This window comes from Malaclemys terrapin, chromosome 4, assembly GCF_027887155.1.
Source record: "Malaclemys terrapin pileata isolate rMalTer1 chromosome 4, rMalTer1.hap1, whole genome shotgun sequence".
Lineage (NCBI taxonomy): Eukaryota > Metazoa > Chordata > Testudines > Emydidae > Malaclemys > Malaclemys terrapin.
This window is the reverse complement of record NC_071508.1, coordinates 3,814,424-3,838,556: the sequence shown is the minus strand read 5'-3', so window position 1 is coordinate 3,838,556 and position 24,133 is coordinate 3,814,424. Positions and strand designations below refer to the sequence as shown.

Genomic DNA, 24,133 nt, shown 5'->3' with positions numbered 1-24,133 from the left:
TGGCACTACCCAGCTGTTTTAACATCGGTGTGCAGGGCTGCCCAGAGGATTCAGGGGGCCTGGGGTCTTCGGCGGCCCGGCACTTCAGCGGCGGGTCCCGGGGCGGAAGAACCCCCCCCGCCACCGAATTGCTGCCGAAGACCCAGTGCGTAAGAAGCTCCAGGTCTTTGGCAGCGGGCCTTCACTCGCTCCAGGGGCCTGGGCCCTGCAAGAGTTTTCCGGGGCCCCCGGAGTGAGTGAAGGACCCCGCTCCAGGAGCCCCGGAAAAAACTCTTGTGGGGGCCCCTGCGGGGCCCAGCGCAAATTGCCCCACTTGCACCCCCCTCTGGGCGGCCCTGTCTGTGTGCAGGCCCCTGTACCGTTGTGACGGCTTAGGGATAAAACCCAGAGAGCAGAGCTGGCGGCTCTGTCGGGAGGCGCTTGGGGTGCAGCCGCCTGGGGGTGCAGTGGGAAGTTATTTCCCGTATTTGATTTTACCCTCTAGCTCTTCAGTGAGGCTTTTGTTTGTTGCCTTCAGCACCAGCTAGGGCTGCTTCTGGAGCCACATACCACAGCCCCGCATCAGCTCACCTTCCATCCACAGTTCATTCTGTTCAGTTTTTCTCAACTGTTCATCATATCGCAGCTTGTCCCTATGAAGCATATCCAGGATTGTGTCAACTGAGGAGGCGCGTTGAATCAGCTGCTCCCGGTGCCGCTCCACAAAATGTTCCTCTGAGGGACATAAAAACACCCCACTGAAACACGGGGTTTGGGTGCCAGGCTCCTTCAGCTTCTACCTAGGGCCATTTAGCCAGAGCCCTGAGCTGGGGTTGGGGCAAAGCTGCCCTGCCCCGGGGGAGCTCCCGGGCAGTCTGTGCCTCGGGACAGGGCGGGGCGGGGGGCTGAATTCCTGGTCAGTCAGGAGCCAGGCTGCACTTCCTTAGGCCAGCCTCTGCAGGGAAATAAATGGGGGTGGGCAGAAGGGTCAATCACGAAGTATCAGGACTATCTAGCACTCACCCCCGCCCAACCCCTCCCACACTATACCCCTCCCCCACAACCCTACACAGGCGCGCACACACACACACACACACACACACACACACACACACACACACACACTGCACAACCCCTCACACAGACTATACCCGGGGGACAGACAGGAGCAAGCAGTGGGCAGGACTCGGGGGAAGCGGTGCAGCAGGGGCACGGAGAGGCAGAGCGAGGACGGGGCCTTAAGGGCAAGAGGTGGAGTGGGGGTGGGGCCTCGGGGCAGAGTAGGGGGTGGGGACACAGTCCGGGCACCGGTGGCCCCCCCAATTCTAGGGAGCTTCTGGCACTCCTGGGCATAACCTCCCCAGACAAAAGACTCACATGCCACCTATGGTCCTTTCTATAACAAAGGGAGGGACCGCAGGTGATGGATGGGCCTGTCTTGTGGGTTACAATTATCAGAAATGGATGGCGGGGGGACGGGACGGCAGGAATGGATGGGTCCACTGGAGCAAGGGAGTGAGAAAATGTGAGGGAGGGAGGAGGGATGTAACAGCGAAGGAAAAGAAGCACAGGGGGACAGAAAGACAACTCAGCAGTGGGGACAAGACTCTGATGGGGGGATAGGGTGGGGCAAAGAGCCAATTGGCAGAGAGATCAGCAGCATGATGGTGCGGGGGACAGTGACTGGCTGGGAAGAAAAGGCAAACAACCAATCAGAGGAGAGGAAAGAACATCCAGGATTTGAATTGTAGCAGGCAGATTCTGCTGACATCTGGACATTGGGGAGAGCTGGCCTTGGGAGGGGGGAAATGGCTGGGGATGCAGGTGGGATGTGCATTTCTATCTCCAGAGTGGGGTGCCCAGCTAGGCCTCACCCCTTCCAGCCACTTACAGGACAGGAGGGGGAAACTGGGCCCTAGATGGGAATCCCCAGAAACCTTATAGATCAGGGACCGGATGCCCTAGGACTGAGGCTGTCCTTGGGGGAGCATGGTCTGTCCTAGTGCCCCTCACAGGCTCTCCCCAGCAATTCATCAGAGCCATTGGTTAAGCCCAGACAAAGTCCCGTCCAGTCCTCAACACCTGGCTATAGAGGCAGGAGCTCACTGCCATGGGGGCAATGATGCTGCTGCCCCTGCATGGCCCCCAGTAAGCTGGGCCTATGCAGAGATGGAGAGAGGGGGGGATGGGCCATTGCAATCTCTCGTGTGGTGTCCAGCCCAGCAGCTCGCCTGGTGCTTTGGCTGCCCTCACTCGGGAGCATAGTATGAGCCTTGGAGGCGTGAGACATGGGGCCCTGGTTCTTCCTGAAGCCCAGAGAGAGAGAGAGAGAGAGAGAGTCACCCACAGCCCAGAGCCCCCCACGGGTGAATCTCCTCATAGCCCAGTGCGAGTGACAGCTGCTGAGCTCTGCACGGGGCAGTGGGGAAAAGGGATCCTGCCCTCTTTGTGATGGATTCACCCATGGACACAGTTAATAGATATACAGCCCTGGGGAGCTAGGACGAGAACTGGATCAGACCAATGGGCCCATCTAGCCTGGGATCCCACCTGCTACCTGCCACCCCAGATCAGACTCATGGGCCCATCTAGCCCAGTATCTGTTGTCCCCACCCACAAAATTGCTTTTAACCTAGTTCTGCAATGCAGCCACCTCTGGGATGGGACGTGGCAGCTGACAAACAGCCACACAGCGACACTGCACAAAAACCAATCTGGGACAGGAAGTGAAAGTGAATCATGAATCGACTGCTGTGGAACAGCAGTTGGGAATAAAGAGCAAATACAGTGGCCCATTGGTACGGTGAGGGAACAAGGATCTTTGGCTGCAATGGGCGAATACACGTTAAAGGGCTTGTCCAGATGGCCAGTTAGTGTGTGGCAAACCGCTGTAAACCGACAGCACACTAGCCTGCAACTCTCTAACGCAGAGGTTCCCAAACATTTTTATGATGAACCCTCTTCTGGAGATCCAAGTCACATGCCCGTCCCCGTTTTCTAAGGGAGCAGGGGAGGGGGAGCCCTGTACCCACAAGGGGTATCTGGCACCTGCCAGGGGCGGGAACTCACCATATGGCAGTTGAGGAAGCCTTCTGCTCCCTGCAATGGTAGGGTGGTCTTGGGTGTCTGGACCCAGCTCCCTGCCTCTCCCCGCATCCACTACTGTGTTCATGGGAAACAAACAGGGCTGAGCTGAAAGGCCAGGGTCAGGAGGGGAGCAGACACCCAGGGAACAGAGTTCCCTGCTGTCCCCGGCCCTTGAGCGCAGCCCCATCTGCTTGCCCTGCACAGGCTCTTTCCAGCGGAGGACAGGGCTTCGTGCCCTGGATCTATGGTGAAGGGCCGGGGTGGGCAAGGGGCTCTGGTGTAACTAGACCTGTGGTGCCACTTTCCACTTGCCGAGTCCCTGGTGGGCTCCCCAGTAGAGAAGGTAACTGCAGCTGCTACGGCAGGGTCAATGTCTGCTCCTCCCCGGCTGGGTTCTCAGGGTGGCCATCGCTGGACGAGGAGGCCGGGAGCAGAAATCGGTGCAGTCATGGTGGATGTTGACACTAACCTACAGGCTGGGTGGCCCGTTGAGGTGAGTAAGTGGGGGGCTGGCATTAGCCACCTGGCATTGCCACTCACCCCTCTGAATGTTCCTCCATGCCCTCCCAAGTGGGGGGAGGATGTGACCCATAGTTTGAAAACTCTGCCCTGAGGAAAGATATTATAGTTATCTACCTGCAGACTCAAGAAGAAGGGCTCCGTTTGTTATATACAGCACCCGGTAGAGTCGGTCCTTTTGCTCCCTCCCCCAGCTCGGCACCAGCTCGTACAGCTTCTGCATTTTCTCCACATTGGATCTCCTGGTGCTGATGCTCTTGTATTGCTCACGGGTTAGCGTGTGCCCGCGAAGTAGCTTCAGGACTCCGTCCACTTCTGAGACTCGCTGGATCAGCTGCTCTCGGTACAGGTCAACAAAGTGTCCCCCTGGAGAGAGACATTTCATTAAAATAAATGGCAATTGCTGATTTTAGTGCTCCACAGAGTAGTGGGGGGCATACAGGGCCATGACTCCACCTCCTCCCTGCCCCTGAAAACCTCTCCCAGGGTGAATTGTCCCCCAGGGTCACACACAGAGTGATTCAGTGATTCCCCACCCCTGGGCAGGCCCTGCCCCTCTCTCTGGGACCAAGAGTTCCTTCTCTCCCCTCACCTGCTTCTTCTCCACAAGGAATCCAGACCCTGAAAGAGACATGAGCAGCGATGGGGGCAAATGTCACTTATCCAACAAAGAAGGTAGGAGGTCCCAGGAAGAGAGGAGGGGGAAGGTAAATACAACCACACCAGACTCTAGACACCAGCCAACGCTGCCTGATTTAATTCACACCCTTGCCCTCTTTGGATAAAGAGATTGGATCTGGGGTTTTGGCATGAGCCAAACTCCAACCCCTCCCATATTCTGGAGGTGTTAGAATCTAACTAAATGTTACAAATACGCCAACCTACATAACAAGCCAAAGCAACCCCCGGGGACCCAATCCCCCCCATCAGGAGTGGGTGTGTAGCTCCTATGGATGGGAAGGGGAGCAGAACTGAGCCCCAGCCAATAGGGGAATGTGCAGCCCAGCTCTGCTCTGTGCAACCAAAGCCGGCTCTGTCTGGAATGGACCCGACAGCACCAAATAATCTCATCCCAGGGGGCAAACGCTCCCACAGGCTCACTGCACATTATACAGTGTCGTGGGGGTGGCGTAATAATCCGTGCCCAGCTCTGATGCTGCAGTGATGGGCGAGGGATAAACAGCCAGAGAGGTGATCTAGTGTCGCCCTCGAGATGGGATCAGGGTTCATGATGGGGAGCAGGGGAAGCGGATTTCCCTGATGTCATTTATTTACCCTCCAGCTCTTCAACCAGGTCTCTGTTTGTTTCCTTCAGTGCCTGGTAGAGCCGGTCCTTCTGCCATTTGTTCCAGCCCGGCACCAGCTCGTACAGCTTCTGCATCTTCTCCTGGCTGGTTTTCTCAGCTCTGATTGTCTGGTACTGCTCATCGTTCAGTGTGCATTTCCAAAACATGAAACCTCCTCCCACGAAGGGATGCTGCTTTTGTTTCTCTGAGGAGTCATTACAAATAAATCCTGAACTAATGATTTTAGGGAACGTGTGTTACGTGGCACAGGGCAATGGATGGGCTAGTCATGTCCTCCCAACTTATCACCCCTTTCCGCCAACTCTGCCTCCTCTGTGGCTGGGGAGGAAACAAAAGAATTTTTCCTCTAAAGCATCCTCCTCCTGTTGTGAATCCCCACTTAATGCTCACCTGAACCAAACCATTGTCTGTTCCCCTCCCCCCACTGCTAGGGCTGGCTCCTGGGATGTGGCAGGGATCAGATCCTGCAGGGGAGGAGGAAGACCAGAGACTGCAACGCTACCTCCTCCTGGTGGGTGAGCACAAAGCAGAGAGGAGACACATATACACACAAACACACACACAATTAGGCAGACATGCACACTTTTAATGGGGTTGTGATGCAGTACGGAACGGGGCGGATCGACCTGGGAATGTCGTCTAGTTTTACTGGGATTGTCTGCATGGGGGATGGGAGAGCAGGGGATGACTTTAATTGAGGAAGGGTACCTGAACCCGTAACCTGAGCCAGGAAGGGGGTGGGGCGAGGCGACACCTTTGCCCTGGAAATTGGACAAAGGGAGAGGGGGAGAGAGCCTGCTGGAGGGGTTTTGGTTTCAGTTTTGGGCTGGCTGGGAAGACGCAGGGAACCCCAAGTCAGGAGTCTAAGATCCTTGCCCCCCAGAGGGACCTGGCTGAGGGATCCTGGTTGTACCTACAAGCCCCGCTTGGGACTGTGTTCCTGTCATCTAATAAACCTTCTGTTGTACTGTCTGGCTGACAGTCACAGTGAATCACAGGAAGTGAGGGTGCAAGGCCCTGACTCCCCCGCACTCTCTGACAGGGGTCTTTCAGGAGTGAGGGAAGTCCCCTGTGGATCCTTGTTTCTCTGTGTGCCCCAATCTAGCTTCCAGTGCAAACATGACTCCTCTGGTTCCTGGACCATCCCCACCCTCACCTTTTTTTGGTTGCTTTTGCTGCTGTTTAGCTAGAGACCTGAGCAGGGTTTGGGGATGGATTATGCATTGAGGAGTCACCGTCACTCCCCCAGCTCCTGACCACATAGATCCATCCTCTTTGGAACCCCCTTTCAGGTAGGGGAAAGCAGCTATCAAATCCCCCCTCACTCTTCTCTTCTGCAGACTAAACAATCCCAGTTCCCTCAGCCTCTCCTCATAACTCATGTGTTCCAGCCCCCTAATCATTTTCGTTGCCCTCCGCTGGACTCTTTCCAATTTTTCCACATCCTTCTTGTAGTGTGGGGCCCAAAACTGGACACAGTACTCCAGATGAGGCCTCACCAATGTCGAATAGAGGGGAACGATCACGTCCCTCGATCTGCTGGCAATGCCCCTACTTATACAGCCCAAAATGCCGTTAGCCTTCTTGGCAACAAGGACACACTGTTGACTCATATCCAGCTTCTTGTCCACTGTAACCCCTAGGTCATTTTCTGCAGAACTGCTGCCTAGCCACTCGGTCCCTAGTCTGTAGCAGTGCATGGGATTCTTCCGTCCTAAGTGCAGGACTCTGCACGTGTCCTTGTTGAACCTATTCAGATTTCTTTTGGCCCAATCCTCTAATTTGTCTAGATCCCTCTGTATCCTATCCCTACCCTCCAGCATATCTACCACTCCTCCCAGTTTAGTCTTGTAGGTCGAGGGCTGAAAATCAGTCCGCCTGTTCCAGTGCCAGAAAAATCGTGCCTAGAGTGACCATCTTGAACCTCTGGGATCGGACAAATTTGTTGTGTTTCCTGAGGTCGAGAATGGGACATTATTCTCCATTTTTCTTCTGGGTCAGAAAGTAGTGGGAATGGAAACCTTTCCCCCTGTGTTGCAGAGGTACAGATTCCACAGCACCAAGCTGGAGAAGCTGGTTCACTTCCTTTCACAGCAGATGCTAGTGAGACAGGCCCCTGAAGAGGGACGGGGTGGGGGGTAAGGTAGGTGGGGAGGAGAGGAAGGGGATAGCATAGCCCAATTGTATGGACCTGTAAGACCCAACGGTCCATCGTGACTGACGTCCATGCAGAATAGAATGGACATAGTCAATGGCCAAATAGTAGGGTAGCGTCTGTAGATGGTGCTGTCTGAAGGGGGAGGACGTTCAGACCCTCGACCAATACTGCCCTTTATACTTGCACATCGTTGTGTGAGGTGCCAGAGGGCATTTGTGCCACCCCGATGGGTACCAGTGAGGGGAAAAAAGTCTCCAGCAAAAACTGTGCATTGGGGGCACACATACCTGTTGTGGTTTGGGGACATGCAATCACTCAAACAGATGCCAACCAACAGATGCCAAGCTCTAGGAACACAGAAATGGATAGACAGGATCAAAGCCTAGGTCCTACCAGTCCAGTGCCCTGTCTCTAGGAGTGGAAAGGACCAGATGCTGCAGAGGAAGGTGTGAGAACCCCGCAATAACAGATGTGACAGAGGGAGAACAGACACCCCTTATTACTGTTCTCTATCCCCTTCCTTGTTTTGTAGAGTGATCAAGTCACCTCTGTAAGGTAAACAGTCCCTGTCCAGTCTTCCAGAACCTTGATCATTCCTATCACCTTTCTCTGAAGCCCCTCGAAGTCTGCAACCTCCCTCTTGACAAGGGGTGAGCAGTACTGCACACCACGTTCCAGATGAGTGTGCTATCACAGGAATCAAAATGAGCAGAGAAGTAATGTGCAAGAGCAATGCATCTGCTGGGGAATGTGTGTTTGTTTTCCTGTCCCTTTTGCTGGTTCTGCGCAGGAAAGGGCCCAGGAGATTGCAGAGCTGGGAATGGGAGGAAGGGTTTCTTTGTTAGGGATCCCTGAGTTGGAGGTTCTGTTCTTTCCCTTCCCACCGGCTCTGTCTTGACTAGGAATTAAAGGTGTGTTAGAGCACGTTAGCTAGCTCGATCTGACCAATGCCTGCTGAAGTTCTAGTCACGTCAAGGCAAGGTGTACTTAGCATGTACTAAATTGATTGAATTAAAGGTGCCTTTGTGTGTGAGACACAAATGGAGTGGGGACAGGAATTAGCTCCCCTCCACCCTTCTGTAAATCACTGCAGCTTTTCCCCAAAGCAAAGAGAAAAACTATTGCAATTTCCCCACTGAGAGGTTAAAGGAGAGAGGGCAGAGAGGCAGCCTGCTTGAATCACACACCGCCCCACGGAGGAGAGCTGTGGGGCTCCTCAACCAAGGAGGAATTGTGAGAGCCGAGTAGGAGCAGATCTGTGGGAAAGACTCTCCAGAGAGGCCAGGAGCAGCAGTGGGATTGGCAGATCTCGCTGGCTGAGAGGGAATCTGAGGGGAACTGGGAACCTGAAGTCTTGGAAGAAGGGTGATTTGGAGCTCTAACTTGCCTCGTTCCCCAATAAAGACCCCAATTCCAGCCAAAATGCCCCCACCTCTCTATCCCTCTCCTTGCCCTTCCCCCACCCACACACCCACTAAAGCCCTCCCTGCCCTACCGCCACAATCACCTCCCTCAGTCTCACTTCCTTAGTGCTGGGCTGGAAACTGTTTCTGTGGTTTCAAAAGTTTCCTGTTCTGCGTCAGGATGAACTGAGACATTTTGAGGGATTTCAGCACAAACCAGGGCGTGGGGAGAGAGCAACCCATCCCAGAGTAGCCAACAGCCAGCTGGTCAGGCCGCTCACCTGAGAAGGGGGAGGCTCATGTTCAAGTCCCTGCTCTGCCTGACTCAGGTGAATGCCTTGACCACCTGGCTATTCTGGGCTGGGTCTCTCTCTCTCTGTGCAGAAATGCCAGGCTGGACTTGACAAACCTGCCCTGAGGAAAGTTTTATCAGACTCAATCAGCTCCTGACAATTTCAGTTTTGTGACATTTTCCTATTTAAAACAAACAACCAAACAAACAAAAAAAATTCCTGACCAGCTCGAAAACGTGCACCCTTAACTGTCCCCCTGCAGTTCCCTGACCAAACTCCCTCCTCTTCTAACTCTGCCCACTCTCATTACCACTACAAAAGTTAACAGTAGGATACCAAGGGAGGAAAATTAATTGAATTGTCTCCTTAGACTGACCTCACACTTGGTAAGGTAACTCCCATCTTTTTATGTATTTATACCTGCTCCTGTATTTTCCACTCTATGCATCCGATGAAGTGGGTTCTAGCCCACGAAAGCTTATGCCCAAATACATTTGTTAGTCTTTAATGTGCCACAAGGACTCCTGGTTGTTTTTGCTGATACGGACTAACACGGCTACCACCTGAAATCTTTCCCCAGGCAGAACTCCACCGGCCACAATCAAAACTTACTTTACTAGGGATCTGTCGATACTTTAATTCAACCTGTTAAGATTGCAAATGTTCACAAAAAGGAGAAATCTGCATGAGGCACTTCCCCCACCAGTATCTGAGAGGGTGGTGGGTAAACCAGGAAGGTTTGGGAGCCATCCCCCCCCCTTTACCATTCACGGAATTTGTCCCCTCCCCGCTTTACTTGTAAACAGAAATAATCCCTTACTTCCATGTCACTGCTGGCAGCCCCGCCTAGCTCTGAAGGCAGCTCCCAGGCCGCAGCGGCTGCTGGTTGGGGCGTTCATGTTGTTTGCGGCACAGGAGGGCTATTCGTTTAGTCCCGCCCCGTAATACCCACTCCAGTTTTATCCCGCTCCTGTTAGTATGGCAGCAGGTCCTGTGGGACCCACGGGATCCCAGTTTCCTTGTGCCCTCCCTCCCCCAGAGCCTCTTTTGCTGAGAGGGCATCTCCCCCGCCCACACACACACACAGTTTGTGCACCATTGCTCTAGCTAATGACAGAGACAAGGTGGGTGAGTTAAGATCTTTTATTGGACCAAATGCTGCTGCCAACTAAGTGAGACCAGCTTTCAAGCTCCGCAGAGCTCCGTGCAACTCACAGGCTGGTCTCTCTCATCAACAGAAGTTGGTGCAATAAAAGATATTACCTGACCCCCACCCTTGTGTCTCTAATGTCCTGGCACCAACAGGGTGACAACAGCACCGCAAACAGCTCTAGCTAGGATCCCACCGCGAACAGGGAGGCTGCAGGAGTCTCCCTGGCTCATTCCTTACCACATTCCAGTGCATCAATGAGTGTCTCAATTCTCTCTGCTAGGGCTCCCTGGTCAATAGCTCTCAGCACCTCCGCAGCCACCTCCGCCCCATAGTCCGTCCCATAGAAGAGGAGGAGCAGGTCCGCGAGGGCTGGAGGAGCCGCATTTCTTAGGCTCCCAGAGGGGAGCTGTTGGTATCCCTCCTTCGGCTGGATTTCACTCAGTTTGTCCTTGAATCTCTGCAGCTCCCTTTCTCCCAGCATGGCCAGGGTCTCCAGCAGTTCTCTCTCGGCCCTCTCCATGCTGCCAGCACCACTTGGGATGGTTCATCAAAGAGACAGGAACTGCAGGGACAGAGAAGGGCTGTGAGGCAGGAACCAGCAGCAGGAAATTACTCATTGCTCAGTTCCCCTCCTGGTTTGCTGGAGTGGTCTGAGCAGACCCAGCAACAGCTGCAAACGGTAAGAATTTGCTACTTAGGGTGCACCCGGCCTGCACAGGAGCTGAGCAGACTCAGTCACATCTGCTAAAGCCACTGCCCTTCACCCTCCCTTCACTTGGCGTGAAACTCTGTGCCCTGCTTTTTACAGGGGTTAAAAAAGGGCAAAGGGAGCAAATCGGAGGTGGGGGTGGCCAGGGTCTGAGCGGGGGAGGGATTCAGTGGCCAGGGGGTCAAGCAGCTGGAGGCTGGGTGGGGATAGGGGCTGAGGGGCAAAATCAGGGCTGGGGAGGATGTTTACTCAGGGGGGGTAAATTCTAATTTATGAAGCCAGACGTGGGGTGAGGGGGACGGTTGCTGTGGGCAGGAGAGATTCTTGGGGCCAGATTCTCCTCCCCCCCATTGTAAATCAGGAGGAATCCGCTGAAATCACCAGAGGGGATCTGTGATTTGGGGCTGGGGTGGTTGTTGATTTTTTCTTTCTTTCATGGTTTGCAAAGAAAGGGGAAATGGTCCCTTCTATTACACGATGTTGCTGGCATGAGGCAGGTTTGCGAGGAAGCCTCTAATGCAATTGGCAGGGGAGGAGGGAGGGAAATACACGACTTCTCTTATGCAATCTCTTATCCCAGCACCCTGTATCCCTCTGCCCCTGGTGGCAGCCGCCACTGTTCACCACTAGCAGTACTGCCAACACCAGGTGTGTGAAAATAATGAGTCAAGCTCCAATTTTAAACCACAGTAATACATTTGGGGGTCTTTCTATTCAACTTCTGGCTTTTGAACTTTTAGGTTACACTTGGGTCATGTTTTCTAGTTTTTGTCTGCAACCCTGAGGGCTAGACACTTACTTTTTTTCTTCTTAAAAAAAAGTAAGCTAAAGTTCTCACATCTCCACAGGATTCTAGGAACTAGGGCTTTGAGAAACACACCAAATATGATGAGATTCATCATAAAATCACAAGAGTTGGCAACCTGTTATCCACCTCTCCCACAAGCCCTCTCCCACCTTCTTCCATGCTGCTCCTTGTGCCTGGAACACCCTCCCCAAAGCTATTCACACAGCAATTAATTCTCCTATTCCCCTTCCAATTCCCTCTTAAGAATCCTTCGACTGTGACACCCATGGTGAATTGACTAATGATAAAGCTGAGTGTAGCGGGGTGATTATCCCACTCCTGCCCTGAAGGGCTTAAAACAGCTCTGGGAGAGGGCTGTGGCAGGGAAAGCAGCTAATAGGCTGATTGGGGAAGCAGCCACAGCTGGGCCATGCCCCAATCAGGCCTCAGCTGGCTCTATATAAGAGGCTGTGAGCCAAGAGCTTGGCAGTCTCTCTCTAGCTGTAGAGGGAGATGGACTTGGCTGCAGGGACCTGAGCAGGGCTGGGGAAAGGCAGAGGAGCGGGAAAGCCCCAGGCTGCGGCCTAGTGCTGAGAGTTTGCAGGATGGAACCGGGGTATAGAAATTGGCGGGGGGGACAACGCCATGCTATCGTAAATATCACAAATATGGGAGGTTTCTGTTTTCACTGGGCTAAATCCTGACATCCACCTCGCTGTTCTTCCTCGCTCCTTGCTCAGGCAAAACTCCCATTGAGGTCAGTGGGGACCAGCTGGGAAATTCCCTCAGGATCAGGACCAGAGGGTTTAAACCACATTTCCCCGCCACTACGCAGGGTCCAGCTTTCACTTTCGTTTCTGTCTGATCTCACTGCTGAGCCCAGCTGGTCCACAGCCTGTTTGCTCTGTTACCTGCACCCCGCCCCTCGGCGATCTGCAAAGCTGGGTTTCCCTAACTGGCTGTTTATATATGTAACCCTTCTGCCCATCTAAGTTGGCAGCAACAAGGGCCGGGTTCTGTATCTAGGGGTTCCGCTTCAATAACACAGTGCAAAACCGGCTCGAGCCCCCACCCAGTGACCTGGGACAATTACATACCACCCCCTGGGTGCCTCTAAGAGGCAATACTTCCCCTCTCGCAAGCACGGAGTCTGAGTGTAACAGAAAATGTTTAATAACATGAGGTAAACGACATCAGCATTAAATTGGAAAAACACCACAACTAGAGTTCATAGACCAAACCATGAGCGAAGACCCACCCCAGCAAATTGGGCCGTGTCCTCTCCCGTTGGTTCTTGAAACCAGCGACCCAAGAATCACCAAAGTCCCAAAAGTCCGACAACCCCCCAAAGTCTCTGTCCCTGATCAGTGCAGCCCCAGAGTTCAAAAGGGGGGTGTGTGAACAGGGTGTTAAGGGGCACCTTACGTGATCCGAGGCCAACCGGCTGCTTCTCCGTGGGGTTCCACCGCAGCCTTCACCACGAACTGCTCCACTCCACCCGCAGTCCCACTCCTGCCGTCCCACGAACTGCTCTGGCAGCTGCTCCGCTCCGCTCACCGACCTGTGAGCCGCGCCGCTCCGCTCCGCTCACCGACCTGTGATCCGCGCCGCTCCGCTCACCGACCTGTGAACCACTCTGCTCCGCTCCGCTCCGGCCGTCCCTTGGGCCGCTCCCACAAGGCTCTGCTCTGCTAGCTGCTCCTTCAGCCGCTCCACTCACCGACCTGTGAGTCGCTCAGCGCCACTCCAACCGTCCCACAAGGCTCCACTCTGCTAGCTGCTCCACCAGCCGCTTAGCATTATAGCTTCAGGCTCCCCCACTAGTTAACACAGCCTCAGTGATTTCAGCTCTTAGCAATTTCAGCTCATAGTAGGGGAGCTCCAGTGCTAGTGCACCACTGGCCCAAAATGAATTCAGTTCAGCAGTCTGTAATTAGACTTCTAATGGAATCAAAGTTAGCTCTGATATTCAACAATGGAGAGAGGAGGTAGTGCAATTGGTGTTTCAACCCCTCAGAGAGGGCCCATACCATCAGGTACCAATACCTGTCCCCATCCTCTCTCCCTTCACTGGGTTTTGTAACCCATGCCCCTTGACAAGCAAATGCTACTTAGGTAATGGTGAATGACTCACTCAGTCCTTCTGTCATACACAGTTCCACTGGCCTTGATTCACAGAATCAGGGTAATAAAACTTTATTCTTCCTGCCCCAATAACAGAGAAACTGGGGATCCCACACCAGCCAAAGTAACCACTTTGAGTTGCTGTTGTTTCCTGCCAGGCAAGTGGGTGTGCCTATGCAAGCAAGATCAGCCCCTGGAGTTCTTTTCCACACTCGCCATAATTCACCACCAGATGTCAGGGTAGAGCTCATCCTGACTCTGCTTACATCTATATATATTTTTTTTCTAAAACGTCACCTATACCAACAGGAACAAGGATCCCAGCACTGACTGACTCGCTAACCCCAGTCAGGAACCTCCCCCTCCTCCCACCTCTCTCTGCCCCGAGGGAGTGGGGAGGAGAGAGAGTAGGGTGTCCACGAGCAGTCCCCATCCCTTGCCCCTGTCCCCTGGGGTGCGCCACCCAGAGTAGGTCGGTGGAAGGGCCGGGGGTAGTGGCCTGAACTCCCTGGGCAGCTCTGGGGAAGGAGGAGCAGGGACTGGGCCAGAGAGGGGGTGTGGCTTTGTGCCCCCCCCCCACACTTCTACCGAGGTTCCTGTGCTCCTGATTTGATCCACCACCGTTGCCTCACTCTCTCTCTACACCCCTTTCCTGAAATCATCCCAATGCTTCCCCTTGTCTTCCTGACTCCCCTAGCCTGCCAGCTGCTATAGACTGCCTGCCAATCCCCTCCTTCCTCTAAAAATCACACAGGCTCCACTTCCTAGCTGCTGGGTGTCACCTGATCAAAAGCACAAGTTAATTCTGACCTTGGAAATACAAAGTTCCCCCAAACAACCTTAACTCTGCACCTGCCCCTTCCCTCCCCCTGCCACCCAAAAAACACAAAAAGGACCCCACCTTCCTTGTAAGACTGGGACATGTAATGCTTTTGATATCATTTGCACACACAACATAGCCGTGAATGGGGAATTCCGGCTTGGTACTATGTTACTGCTGCCTTGCACAGGTGTAGATGACAACACAAGGGGCAGGGCAGTGGAGAATCAGGCCTATTATTATTTAGATCACACCATAGGTGTGTGTGATGTTTTACAAACAAGACCCCTATTCCACAGACCTTACCATCTAAATGGACAATGTGCAGATGCTGACTAGAGTTTATAAACTTATCTGAAAAGGTGAGTTTCATGGGACGAGAGAGAGAGAAATGCCTGAGTGACTGAGGCGGGGGTAAGCCCCTCTGAGCCGGGCACTCCCCCAGCCCTGACCCCCAGCTCCAAGCCCAGCCCCTCTGACCCCATCTCTCCCCCCCCCAGCCCTGATCCCCAGCTCTGAACCCAGCCCCTCTGAACCGGACACCCCCCCCGACCCCATCCCCCCACAACCCTGACCCTTAGCTCCGAGCCCAGCCCCTCTGAGCTGGACACCCCCCTGACCCCATCCCCCCCACAGCTCTGACCCCTAGCTCCAAGTCCAGCCCCTCTGAGCCGGGCACCCCCTGACCCCATCCCCTCCAACCCTGACCCCTAGCTCCGAGCCCAGCCCCTCTGAGCCGGGCACCCCCCCGACCCAGAGCCCAGCTCCCCACCCAGCCCTGGGCAACAGTAGCGCCACCCCCAGGCAGTGACAGCCCATTGGCACCAACCAGCACCATCACTCAGCGACAGCTCATTATGTAATTGCAAATGTATACATACCATTAAAGTATTTAATGTTTTTAATAATGTATTTCGTGTATTTTCAAATTATTAAAAATTAATTTTTGAACGTATTTCACTGGTTATTTTTTACATTTCCAAATACATGTTACTATAGTATTGCAACTTTTTTTAATGGAAGGGGCCCCCTAAATTGCTTTGCCCCAGGCCCCCTGAATCCTCTGGGCGGCCCTGGGAACAGGATATATAATATATCAGCTCAGATTCCATACAGTTTGCTATTTGATAGGGTTTCAGGCCTAGACAGTAACAACAGTAAGAGTCTTTATATCATAGCGGCTATCCCAAGGTGGAGCCAAGCCCCAGTTAAAGTACATGATGCTAATAGTCTGGGAAACATGATAAACAATACCTATGTGCAACATTATCCCACTGTGCACCTGGTAACTGAAACAGGTTTGGAAATTAACCAGGCTTGCGGCACCAAAAATAATGGGTGGTGACTATGTGAGTGCTATGCTACTAGAGACATTGATAATAAAAAAGGGGATTGGTCCAAAAAGAATTGGTCAATGAGGCGGTACGAATAAAATATGTGGTTTGCGCGTTGGGATATAAAATTTCACCATGCACGGACAAAATTGTCCTGGGGATACTACAGGCATTTTTTGTGTACAGGTAACCAGCACAGTCCAGATTGAAGCTTATGATTTCTGGCCAACAAGTGGTGTGAGCACTCTGTCAACTCACCACTCCTTCTAGGTGACATAAATGTTTTATTGGTCAAATTGGTCGTCGTTCTCCCTCTCCTCCCCCCCCCCCCACACACTTGTGCAATTACCATTGGATAGGCATGATTTGGTAACAAGAACCAAAGAAGCTTTAGCTAATCTAACCCAACAGCAAATCAAAGAACTAACAAGTGTACAAGTGGAAACACCCTGGTGGGCAATTCTAGAGGCTGTTACCCTGCACCCAATAGTTAGAACTCTCAGCCTACTGTTCATGGTAATACAGGCAATTACTGTAATTGCCCTAATGGGAATGTGTTGCTAGCCGCAGGCAGGTCTACACTACCGCTTAAATTGATGCAACTTACTTAGCTCATGGGTGTGAAAAAGACACCGCCCTGAGCAACACAAGTTACTGTGTCCATACTAGTGCTATGTTGGCGGGAGACGCTTTCCCGCTGACCTAGCCTAATTATGCTGATGGAAGAGCACTCTCTCGTCATCATAGTGCGTCTTCACCAGATGTGCCAAAGCTGCGCCAATGTAGTACTTCTAGTGTAGACTAAGGCCAGGTCTACACTAACCCCCTAATTCGAACTAAGGTACGGAACTTCAGCTACGTGAATAACGTAGCTGAAGTTCGAAGTACCTTAGTTCGAACTTACCTTGGTCCACACTCGGCAGGCAGGCTCCCCCGTCGACTCCGCGGTACTCCTCTCGCCGAGCTGGAGTACCGCAGTCGACGGCAAGCACTTCCGGGTTCGACTTATCGCGTCCAGACTAGACGCGATAAGTCGAACCCAGAAGTTCGATTGCCAGCCGCCGAACTAGCGGGTAAGTGTAGCCAAGGCCCAAGTATCAGAGGGGTAGCCGTGTTAGTCTGTATCCACAAAAACAATGAGGAGTCCGGTGGCAAACTTAACACCATTAACTTGGGTTTCAATAAAGACTGGGAGTGGCTGGCTCACTACAAAAGCAATTTTCCCTCTCTTAGTATTGACACCTCCTCATTAGTTTTTGGGAGTGGACCACATCCACCCTGACTGAATTGGCCTTCAACACTGGTTCTCCACTTGTAAGGTAACTCCCTTCTCTTCATGTGCCAATATATTTATGCCTGTATCTGCAATTTTCACTCCATGCATCTGAAGAAGTGGGTTTCTTACCTATGAAAGCTTATGCCCAAATAAATCTGTTAGTCTTTAAGGTGCCACTGGACTCCATGTTGTTTTCATGAATACCTAGTGTCTAATACTTCTTAGGAGTGTCTGTGTTTTAGCAACACCAGCCATATTCTTAGCAAGTTCATGTACCCGACCGTGAACGTGTGAGGTGGCATTTGCTTTAGAGCAGGGCCTGACTCTTGCTCATAACCTCACTCTTGCTGATTTTGGTTCAGGCTTTATGTCTTGAACCAGGCCATGTGTTTCAGGCTCACTCTCTTCTTTAGATGCATGGAGTGAAAATTACAGATGCAGGCATTATATACTGACACATGAAGAGAAGGGAGTTACCTTATTCATGTAAACACAATCCAGAAGGGTAGTACCCGATACAAAGTTGTGGTATAAACACACTCCCTGAAAATGGTACAGGGACACACTGACCCTCCTGAAGAGAAGGTCAGGATGGCAGGATAATGGATGGGGATGTTTTGATTGAACCAACAGGTACAAGGTGTAAGGTGATCATTAACCACGTCAGAAAGTTACTAGGTAACTTGTTTGTATCTGTATAAAAGAGGGGTCACAGAAGGAGTGTCTTTGTCCAGCTGAGGGGACAGTGGAAAGTCCTACCTAGCCTGAGCTGAGTCTGTTGTCACGGACATCCATGTATTAGTGGCCCTGTAGACTGCCAGGTGCTAGTTCCATGCCTTATTGGCAATAAACCTGGCCACACGCCTTCGCCACTGAACCGAGTCTGTGGTCTTTCTGGGACTGAGATCTGCTGTGCCGGCGATCTGGCCACAGCCAAAAAAGCACACAGGGAGAACACACGCATGCAGCCAACGGACAACACTAGGCTCAGCGTTGTGCTGCCTGATTCAGGACCCTAAACCACTGACGTGAGCTGGGAGGCATGCTCCCAGCCGCAGTGCAGACATACTGCTGGTTCCTCACTTTCCAAGTGAACTACGTCGAGTTCTGTTTAATCGGCTTCCGTGACCGATAAACCCTGCCACACAGAATGTCCCGAGGGCGTCGGAGGTGGGGAGGAGGTGGAAGGCCCAGGGAACTCCCAGAGCACGCGCCGTGTTCCGGCTTGAGGCAGGTGCCCTTACACAGCAGAGAATGGAGATGGTGCTGCTGGTGACATTGCTGAGGAAGGTGAGCAGGGAACTGGGGCCTTTGATGGAATCTCCACCCAAGTTCAGCCTGAGGCGAGGCCGGGGGGAGGGGCACGGATGGAGCCCCCCTGTCGGAGACCCAGCTGTGACGACGGTAAGGGATGTGCCTAGTGGGGTGGATAAAGACCAGACAAGCACTGATTGACAGGTTGAAGGACCAGAACCGGATTCCAGAGGCTCACCACAATGGATCCCGGGTGAAGAGGGAGAAGAACCAGAGCTGGACTCCCGAGTGCCATGGAATGGACTCTAGGCACAGCCGCTCCAGGAGGAGGGACGGCTTATTGCGTTCATTTCCCCTCGAGCTCTTCAATGAGGAACTTGTGCTTGGCCTTCAGCACCTGGTAGAGCCGGTCCTTGCAGCCCCGGTTCCAGCTCGGCATGAACTCATACAGCTTCCGCATCTTCTCCAGGTTGCTTCTCTCGGCTCAGATGCTCTGGTACTGCTCATTATCCAGCACGGTGCCACACAGCATGTCCAGGACCCCATCCACCATAGAGACCCGTTGAATCAGCTCTGCTCGGTGCCGGTCCACAAAATGTCCCCCTGCGGAGGAGACACCAGAAGGCAGTGAATTGATACAGCGTCTCATGCTATTTGCTTCCTTGGAGTGCCTAAGCTCCAACCAGGATGCATGGGAACCCCTCCTCCATCTCTCCCCTGCCTTTTCCTGCTTCTTCTCCCCAAGGGGTTTGCCTGTTATAATCCAGAGATGTTGCACCTTGAGCCCCGTATCTCACCTTCAGCACTGACTGGGCCTCCTGACTGTGCTCCGGGCCTGGGGATAGCCACATCTGCTTGGAAGCCTGTAGGAGGAGACCAGAAGAAGCCATTACAAAAACAGCTGATGGGCCTGGTCCCCCTTGGCCAGCACCATATCAATCAATGTGGCGACCCTGATCTCTGGATCCTCCAACCGGTTCAGGGCGAGGTACTCTCCCTGTGTGAGGTATCTAGGGATTTAATCACATAACGAGTCATTAGCCATGAAGTGAGGTCAGGAATTTAACACGATTCACTAAGGGACTGGCCTTTTAGATAGATAACAAGAATATCCAGAGAGACAAGATGAGCGAGGTAATATCTTTAATTCGACCAACTTCTGTTAGTAAAAAAGACAAGCTTTCGAGCCGTAGAGAGCTCTTCAGGTCTTGTGAAGCTGAAGGCTTGTCTCTTTCACCAACAGAAGTTGGTCCAATAAAATATATTGCCTCACCCACCTTGTCTCTCTCATATCCTGGGACTACAACACCACTGAAATCAAGAATATCCAGTTATCATAACTGAGAACAATTTTGGAAGGGACACCAAACCCTGTGCGTCAGGACTTAAGCTGATCTCTCACTATTACAGACCAGGATGAGACGGAAGGTCATGGGTAGATTACTCCGCATCTATTATTGTGGGTTCTTATGCTTTCCTTTGAAGCATCTGGCACCAACATGCTCAGAGACAGGACACTGGACTAATTGGACCTCAAGTCTGATCCATTCTGGCAATTCCTATGTGGTGGAAAAAATTCACTGTTTTTTTTAAATCTGACCTTAATATTTAAATTTTCCAGCTTTCCAAGAGAAATTTTACTTTTAGATTCTATGCTCATTCAGGATTTCTACCCATCAAGAAATTGATAAATATTCATTCATAGATTCTAAGGCCAGCAAGAACCCTAATCAAGATAATCTAATCTGACCCCTGAATAACACAGGCCATAGAACGTCCCTGGATTAATTCCCATTTGAACTAGAGTGTTTTGACCCTCTTACACTCTATCTAAGGTACTTACCTGGCACCATCTCCATAGTATCTGAGTGCCTTATAATCTTCAATTTATTTATCCCCAGTGGCGCAGGGCAGGGCTATTTATCCCCATTGAACAGATGGGAAACTGAGGCACACAGAGGCTAAGTGATTGGCCCAAGGTCATGCAGAAAGTCTGGCAGAATAGGAAATTGAGCCTGGCTCCTTCCTTGCCATCCGTGCACTGTGGCTGGGCACTGACACTAGACAAATGCAAATGGGAAGCGAAGTGCAATGTTTTCTAACAGGAAAGGGAATTCACTCTTGGACCCTTATGTAGATGGTCAGCTGCTCTTTGGGAAAGGAAGATGTCCCAGATTTGTACAATCCTGAGTGCACTGGGCTCCTGGTCCGTAACCAGATGATCAGGAACGTTTTGACAAAATGTTTTTTTTAATTGAAAAGTGCTGATGTGACAGATCTGGCTATTTCCTGCACTATCTTTGGGAGAGTTTACTGGTCTAAGTTTATGTGGCATTGTGGACCAGAGAATGTATGTAATTCCATGGGTGAGGCTAACCACAGCCCTGCCAGGAACTAAGAACAGTGTGTGTGTTGGGGGGGCAGGGGAGGGGGGAGATTAGGCAAATTTTATCAGGTTGAAACACCTCCAGTGAGGCACCAGCACCTGGAGAGACTGGCATAGACTAGTTCAGACTGGATTCTCCAGAGACCAACAGACAAAGAAAGGGCTGTTGGATAAATAGCCTGAGTTCAAACTGACTCAGGGCCTTCTTCCTGATCCAGCAAACAGACAGGACCTTCAGTCCAAGGGGGCCCCAATCCTTCCTGGGAGAGGTTGGAAGGATTTCGGCCTACTGAGGCCCCATAAGACTGATGGGTAACTTCTGGGAAGCTTGTAGCCTGCATATAGGAACTCGGATTGATTTTAATATGTCGGTGCAGTAATGCTTTCACCTTAAGAATAAATGTGCTTGCTTATAAAGGGCTGTGTAGTAACTTATAACTGCTGGCAATTACGTTGTTCATAGCCTCAGAGGAGAAAGCAAAGCACAGAAGCTGGCCTGTTTAGGTAGCCAGGCTTGCTGGGAATATCACAGTGTGGGCAGGGAACTGTGCAGCCTGGAAAAATCCTGCTCAAGAGGGAGAGAGACACGGGTCTCTGCCCAAGAAGGTGATGGCTGGGGAGCTGGGAGCCTAGGGCGGGTGCCCTTAAGGGACCATGTTGGGGGCGGGGGGAATATGGATGCAGTTGCCCTGAACTGTGACAGCCACATCTTTGAAACTGAAACTTTTTGCGGGAACATTTTTGAATGACTTTTAGTGACTCGAAAAAAAATGTCAATGAAAAGTGTTGAAATTGTTGAAACATTTTGTGTCAATATTTTTTAAAAGAAAAACATTCTGGTTTTCTGGTTCAACATGACATTTCAGTTTGAAACTGAAGATTAGATAGATAGATAGATAGATAGATAGATAGATAGATAGATAGATAGATAGATAGGGTGTAGGAGGATAGCTAGCTAGAGGCACAATTGAAACAAAGCATTCTGGTTGACCTGACCAGTATTTTTTTTCAGATTTCCGGTTCTTGAAAATTTTCAAGACTTTTCATCCTGATTTGGAATGGGGAAATTTGCTGCTATCTTGACATTTTTTACAAGATGGGAAAACCATTTCCCACCCAGCTCTACTCCAAAAAGACACATAACGGGTTTGCCCAGCACCTCATGCTATGTGGGGTGGGCCATGGCTGAGCTCCTAGGTCCAACCACAACACCAGTTACAATTGGGGCCAGTCCCTATGGGCTGTGGTGGATTCTCCAGCACCTGGAATCTTTACACCTATCTGTGTAGTCTCTTACAAGCTCTCGCTCAAACACTGGAGTTAGAGGGCTGGATGCAGGAATCACCGGCTGAGATCCTGTTGGAGGTCAGACGAGAGCAGAATGGTTCCTTCTGGCCTATAAATGTAAAAATGCGGAGAGAAGGGTTTCTGAGGGAGCCATCACCTTTCCCAGGGATAATAACTTCATCACAGGAGCAGCAGCTCTGTGGTTTCATAGATAAGGCCAGAAGGAACTATTCTGATCATCTAGTTGGACCTCCTGCATAGCCCAGTTTTGGGTGTCAATTTCACCCTCGTCTCAGCTGCTCATCGCTCACTCGTTAGCCACTGTCCTGAGTGTAGCGCTGCTGCCTAGCTCTCCCTCTGCTTCCTCATCCACAGGCCTTGCCGGTGAGCTCCAGGCAGCTGCAGGCGACAGTCTGAGCTCTCTCTGGCCGCATAGTCCAATAAACCCTTGTTTCAGTTCAGGGAGCAGTTTCCGAAGCCCTGGAAAACTGAGGGTTAAACTTAATGTGACTAGTTAGGAGATCTGTCATTTAAATGAGGTTTCTAAGCTCCCCCTCTAATAGGCTCTGGGAAGGGAGTGGGGTCTAGTGGTTTAGAGTGAGTGGGCTGGGAGTCAGGATTCCTGGGTTCTACCCCTGGATCTGGGAGGGAAATGGGGTCTGGTGGGTTAGAATAGGGGGATTCCCCGATTCTCTTCCCACTTTTGCCACTGATTCACCCATGGGTCTTTCCCAGAAGAACTGACCCTTGAACTTTTCAGAGGAGGAACCCGAAAGCATCACGTCCTCTAGGAGAGAAACAAAGATAAGGTCAGTCAGCCTGTTCATCAAAATCATTTCCCATTTATATTAGACACTTTACATCACAGCGAGCACTTTCAGGTCTGAATGGCTACATGTGATGGTGCAGAGGGCCCCAGTGATTGGAGTACCAAGGGGCCTTACAGCTGGAATACCTCACCCACTGAAAGAATATTCTGTTATTTATCATTTGTGTCACCATAGCACCTAAAGGCCAAGTCAGGGTTCAGGACCCCATTGTGCTTCACGTTGTATAAACACAGACCAAAACGACGGTCCCCACCTGGTCTCACCAAGACCTTCCAGACAACTTCCCCGTAGCGTTTCATCAGTACGATGAGTTTGAGTCCCTCCCTCATGTCCTTGGTGTAGATTTCCATGAACGGCTGCTGGTCCTCTGGACTCATGTAGCGAAAGTCCACTTCCTGGTATAGAGACAAGAAATTCCTATAGGGGAGACCCCACCTGAGTCTGGTGTCCTGGTTCCTTGGACAAAAACCCAAGCAGGCAGCAACCTTTTGCAGATTGCCTTAACGAGGCCCCTCTTCCCTGTCCCAAAACCCAGCCCTCTGCCTTCTGGGCACGTCTATGCTGCAGAGTGAACTCAGATGACTGGCACCTGGGTCTGAACACAGGGTTCACCGAGCCTGGATGTGAGCTGCCACACTGCAATGCCCCACCCGGCTCCGACTCCTGGCTTCTGACTCCGGCTCTGACCTTGGTGGCTGATTTTCTGCTCCGACCACTCAGCCTGACTCCTGCCCCAAGCACTGGGCCTGGCCACCCTCTGGCACCAAGTGGGGTGCTTTTGGAGAACAAGCCGGTGGTGGAAATCTGATGTACAAGGGAAGTTAAAAAGAAAGAACTGTTCCAAGAGTTTGAGGAAGCAGCTTGTGATAATGAGACCATCAAAACTGCAAACGCAAAAAAAGGAGGCTAAAAGGGCAGTTGCTAAATCAAGAATAAATGCTGAAGAGGAATTTTACAGAAAACCGGAGGAAGAGGATGGCAGGAAATTGGGTTTGGGGTTGGTAAAAAAGAGGAACAATGTAACACAAGATGTGAAGAAATCTTTCGGCGTGAAGGATAGGATCTGTGAGGTGATGACCCCTAAAGAGGTACAGGAGCTATTTCCAAAGGCTGTTACATGAGAAGAGGTTGCTGGGAGGGCAAGCACTGCCAGCAGCTATGGGCAAGCTTCAGAGGGTATCAATCTCTGTAGAGGAGATAGAAGCAGCACCGCATAAGGTGGACAATGGTAAAGCAGCTGGTGAAGAGGAGAGAACTATGGATATGATCAAGGCAGCTGGAGGTACTGGAGTCAAGTGGCTTCATAGATTACTCTGTGATTACTGGGAACAAGCTAGGATACCAGATGACTGGAGAATGGGATTGATTGTGCCTTTGTGTAATCATCCAAGGGTGTAGAACCCAAGGGCTGCACAGACTCCCTGCTG

At 51.7% G+C, this 24,133-nt stretch overlaps 2 protein-coding genes across 4 annotated transcripts in view; both read right to left on the bottom strand.

Annotated features, from left to right (window-relative positions):
• LOC128836868 (NACHT, LRR and PYD domains-containing protein 1b allele 2-like) overlaps positions 1–10,446 on the bottom strand; it is a 36,295-nt gene extending 25,849 nt beyond the window's left edge. For all 3 annotated transcript variants that reach the window (XM_054027547.1, XM_054027546.1, XM_054027548.1), the window contains exons 1-4: positions 10,137–10,446; positions 4,861–5,076; positions 3,703–3,951; positions 571–714 (exon numbers count right to left, since the gene is read on the bottom strand). In XM_054027547.1, the coding sequence (XP_053883522.1) occupies positions 571–714; positions 3,703–3,951; positions 4,861–5,076; positions 10,137–10,419 (892 nt within the window). In that variant the 5' untranslated portion in view covers positions 10,420–10,446. The remainder of the gene's footprint in view (positions 1–570; positions 715–3,702; positions 3,952–4,860; positions 5,077–10,136) is intronic.
• A 7,518-nt stretch (positions 10,447–17,964) lies between these two features.
• Positions 17,965–20,062, bottom strand: LOC128835570 (apoptosis-associated speck-like protein containing a CARD). Its single transcript, XM_054025113.1, is given in 3 exon segments — positions 17,965–18,806; positions 19,001–19,066; positions 20,047–20,062. Coding segments are annotated over 3 exon segments (339 nt in total). The 3' UTR covers positions 17,965–18,549.
• Positions 20,063–24,133: the final 4,071 nt, after the last annotated feature.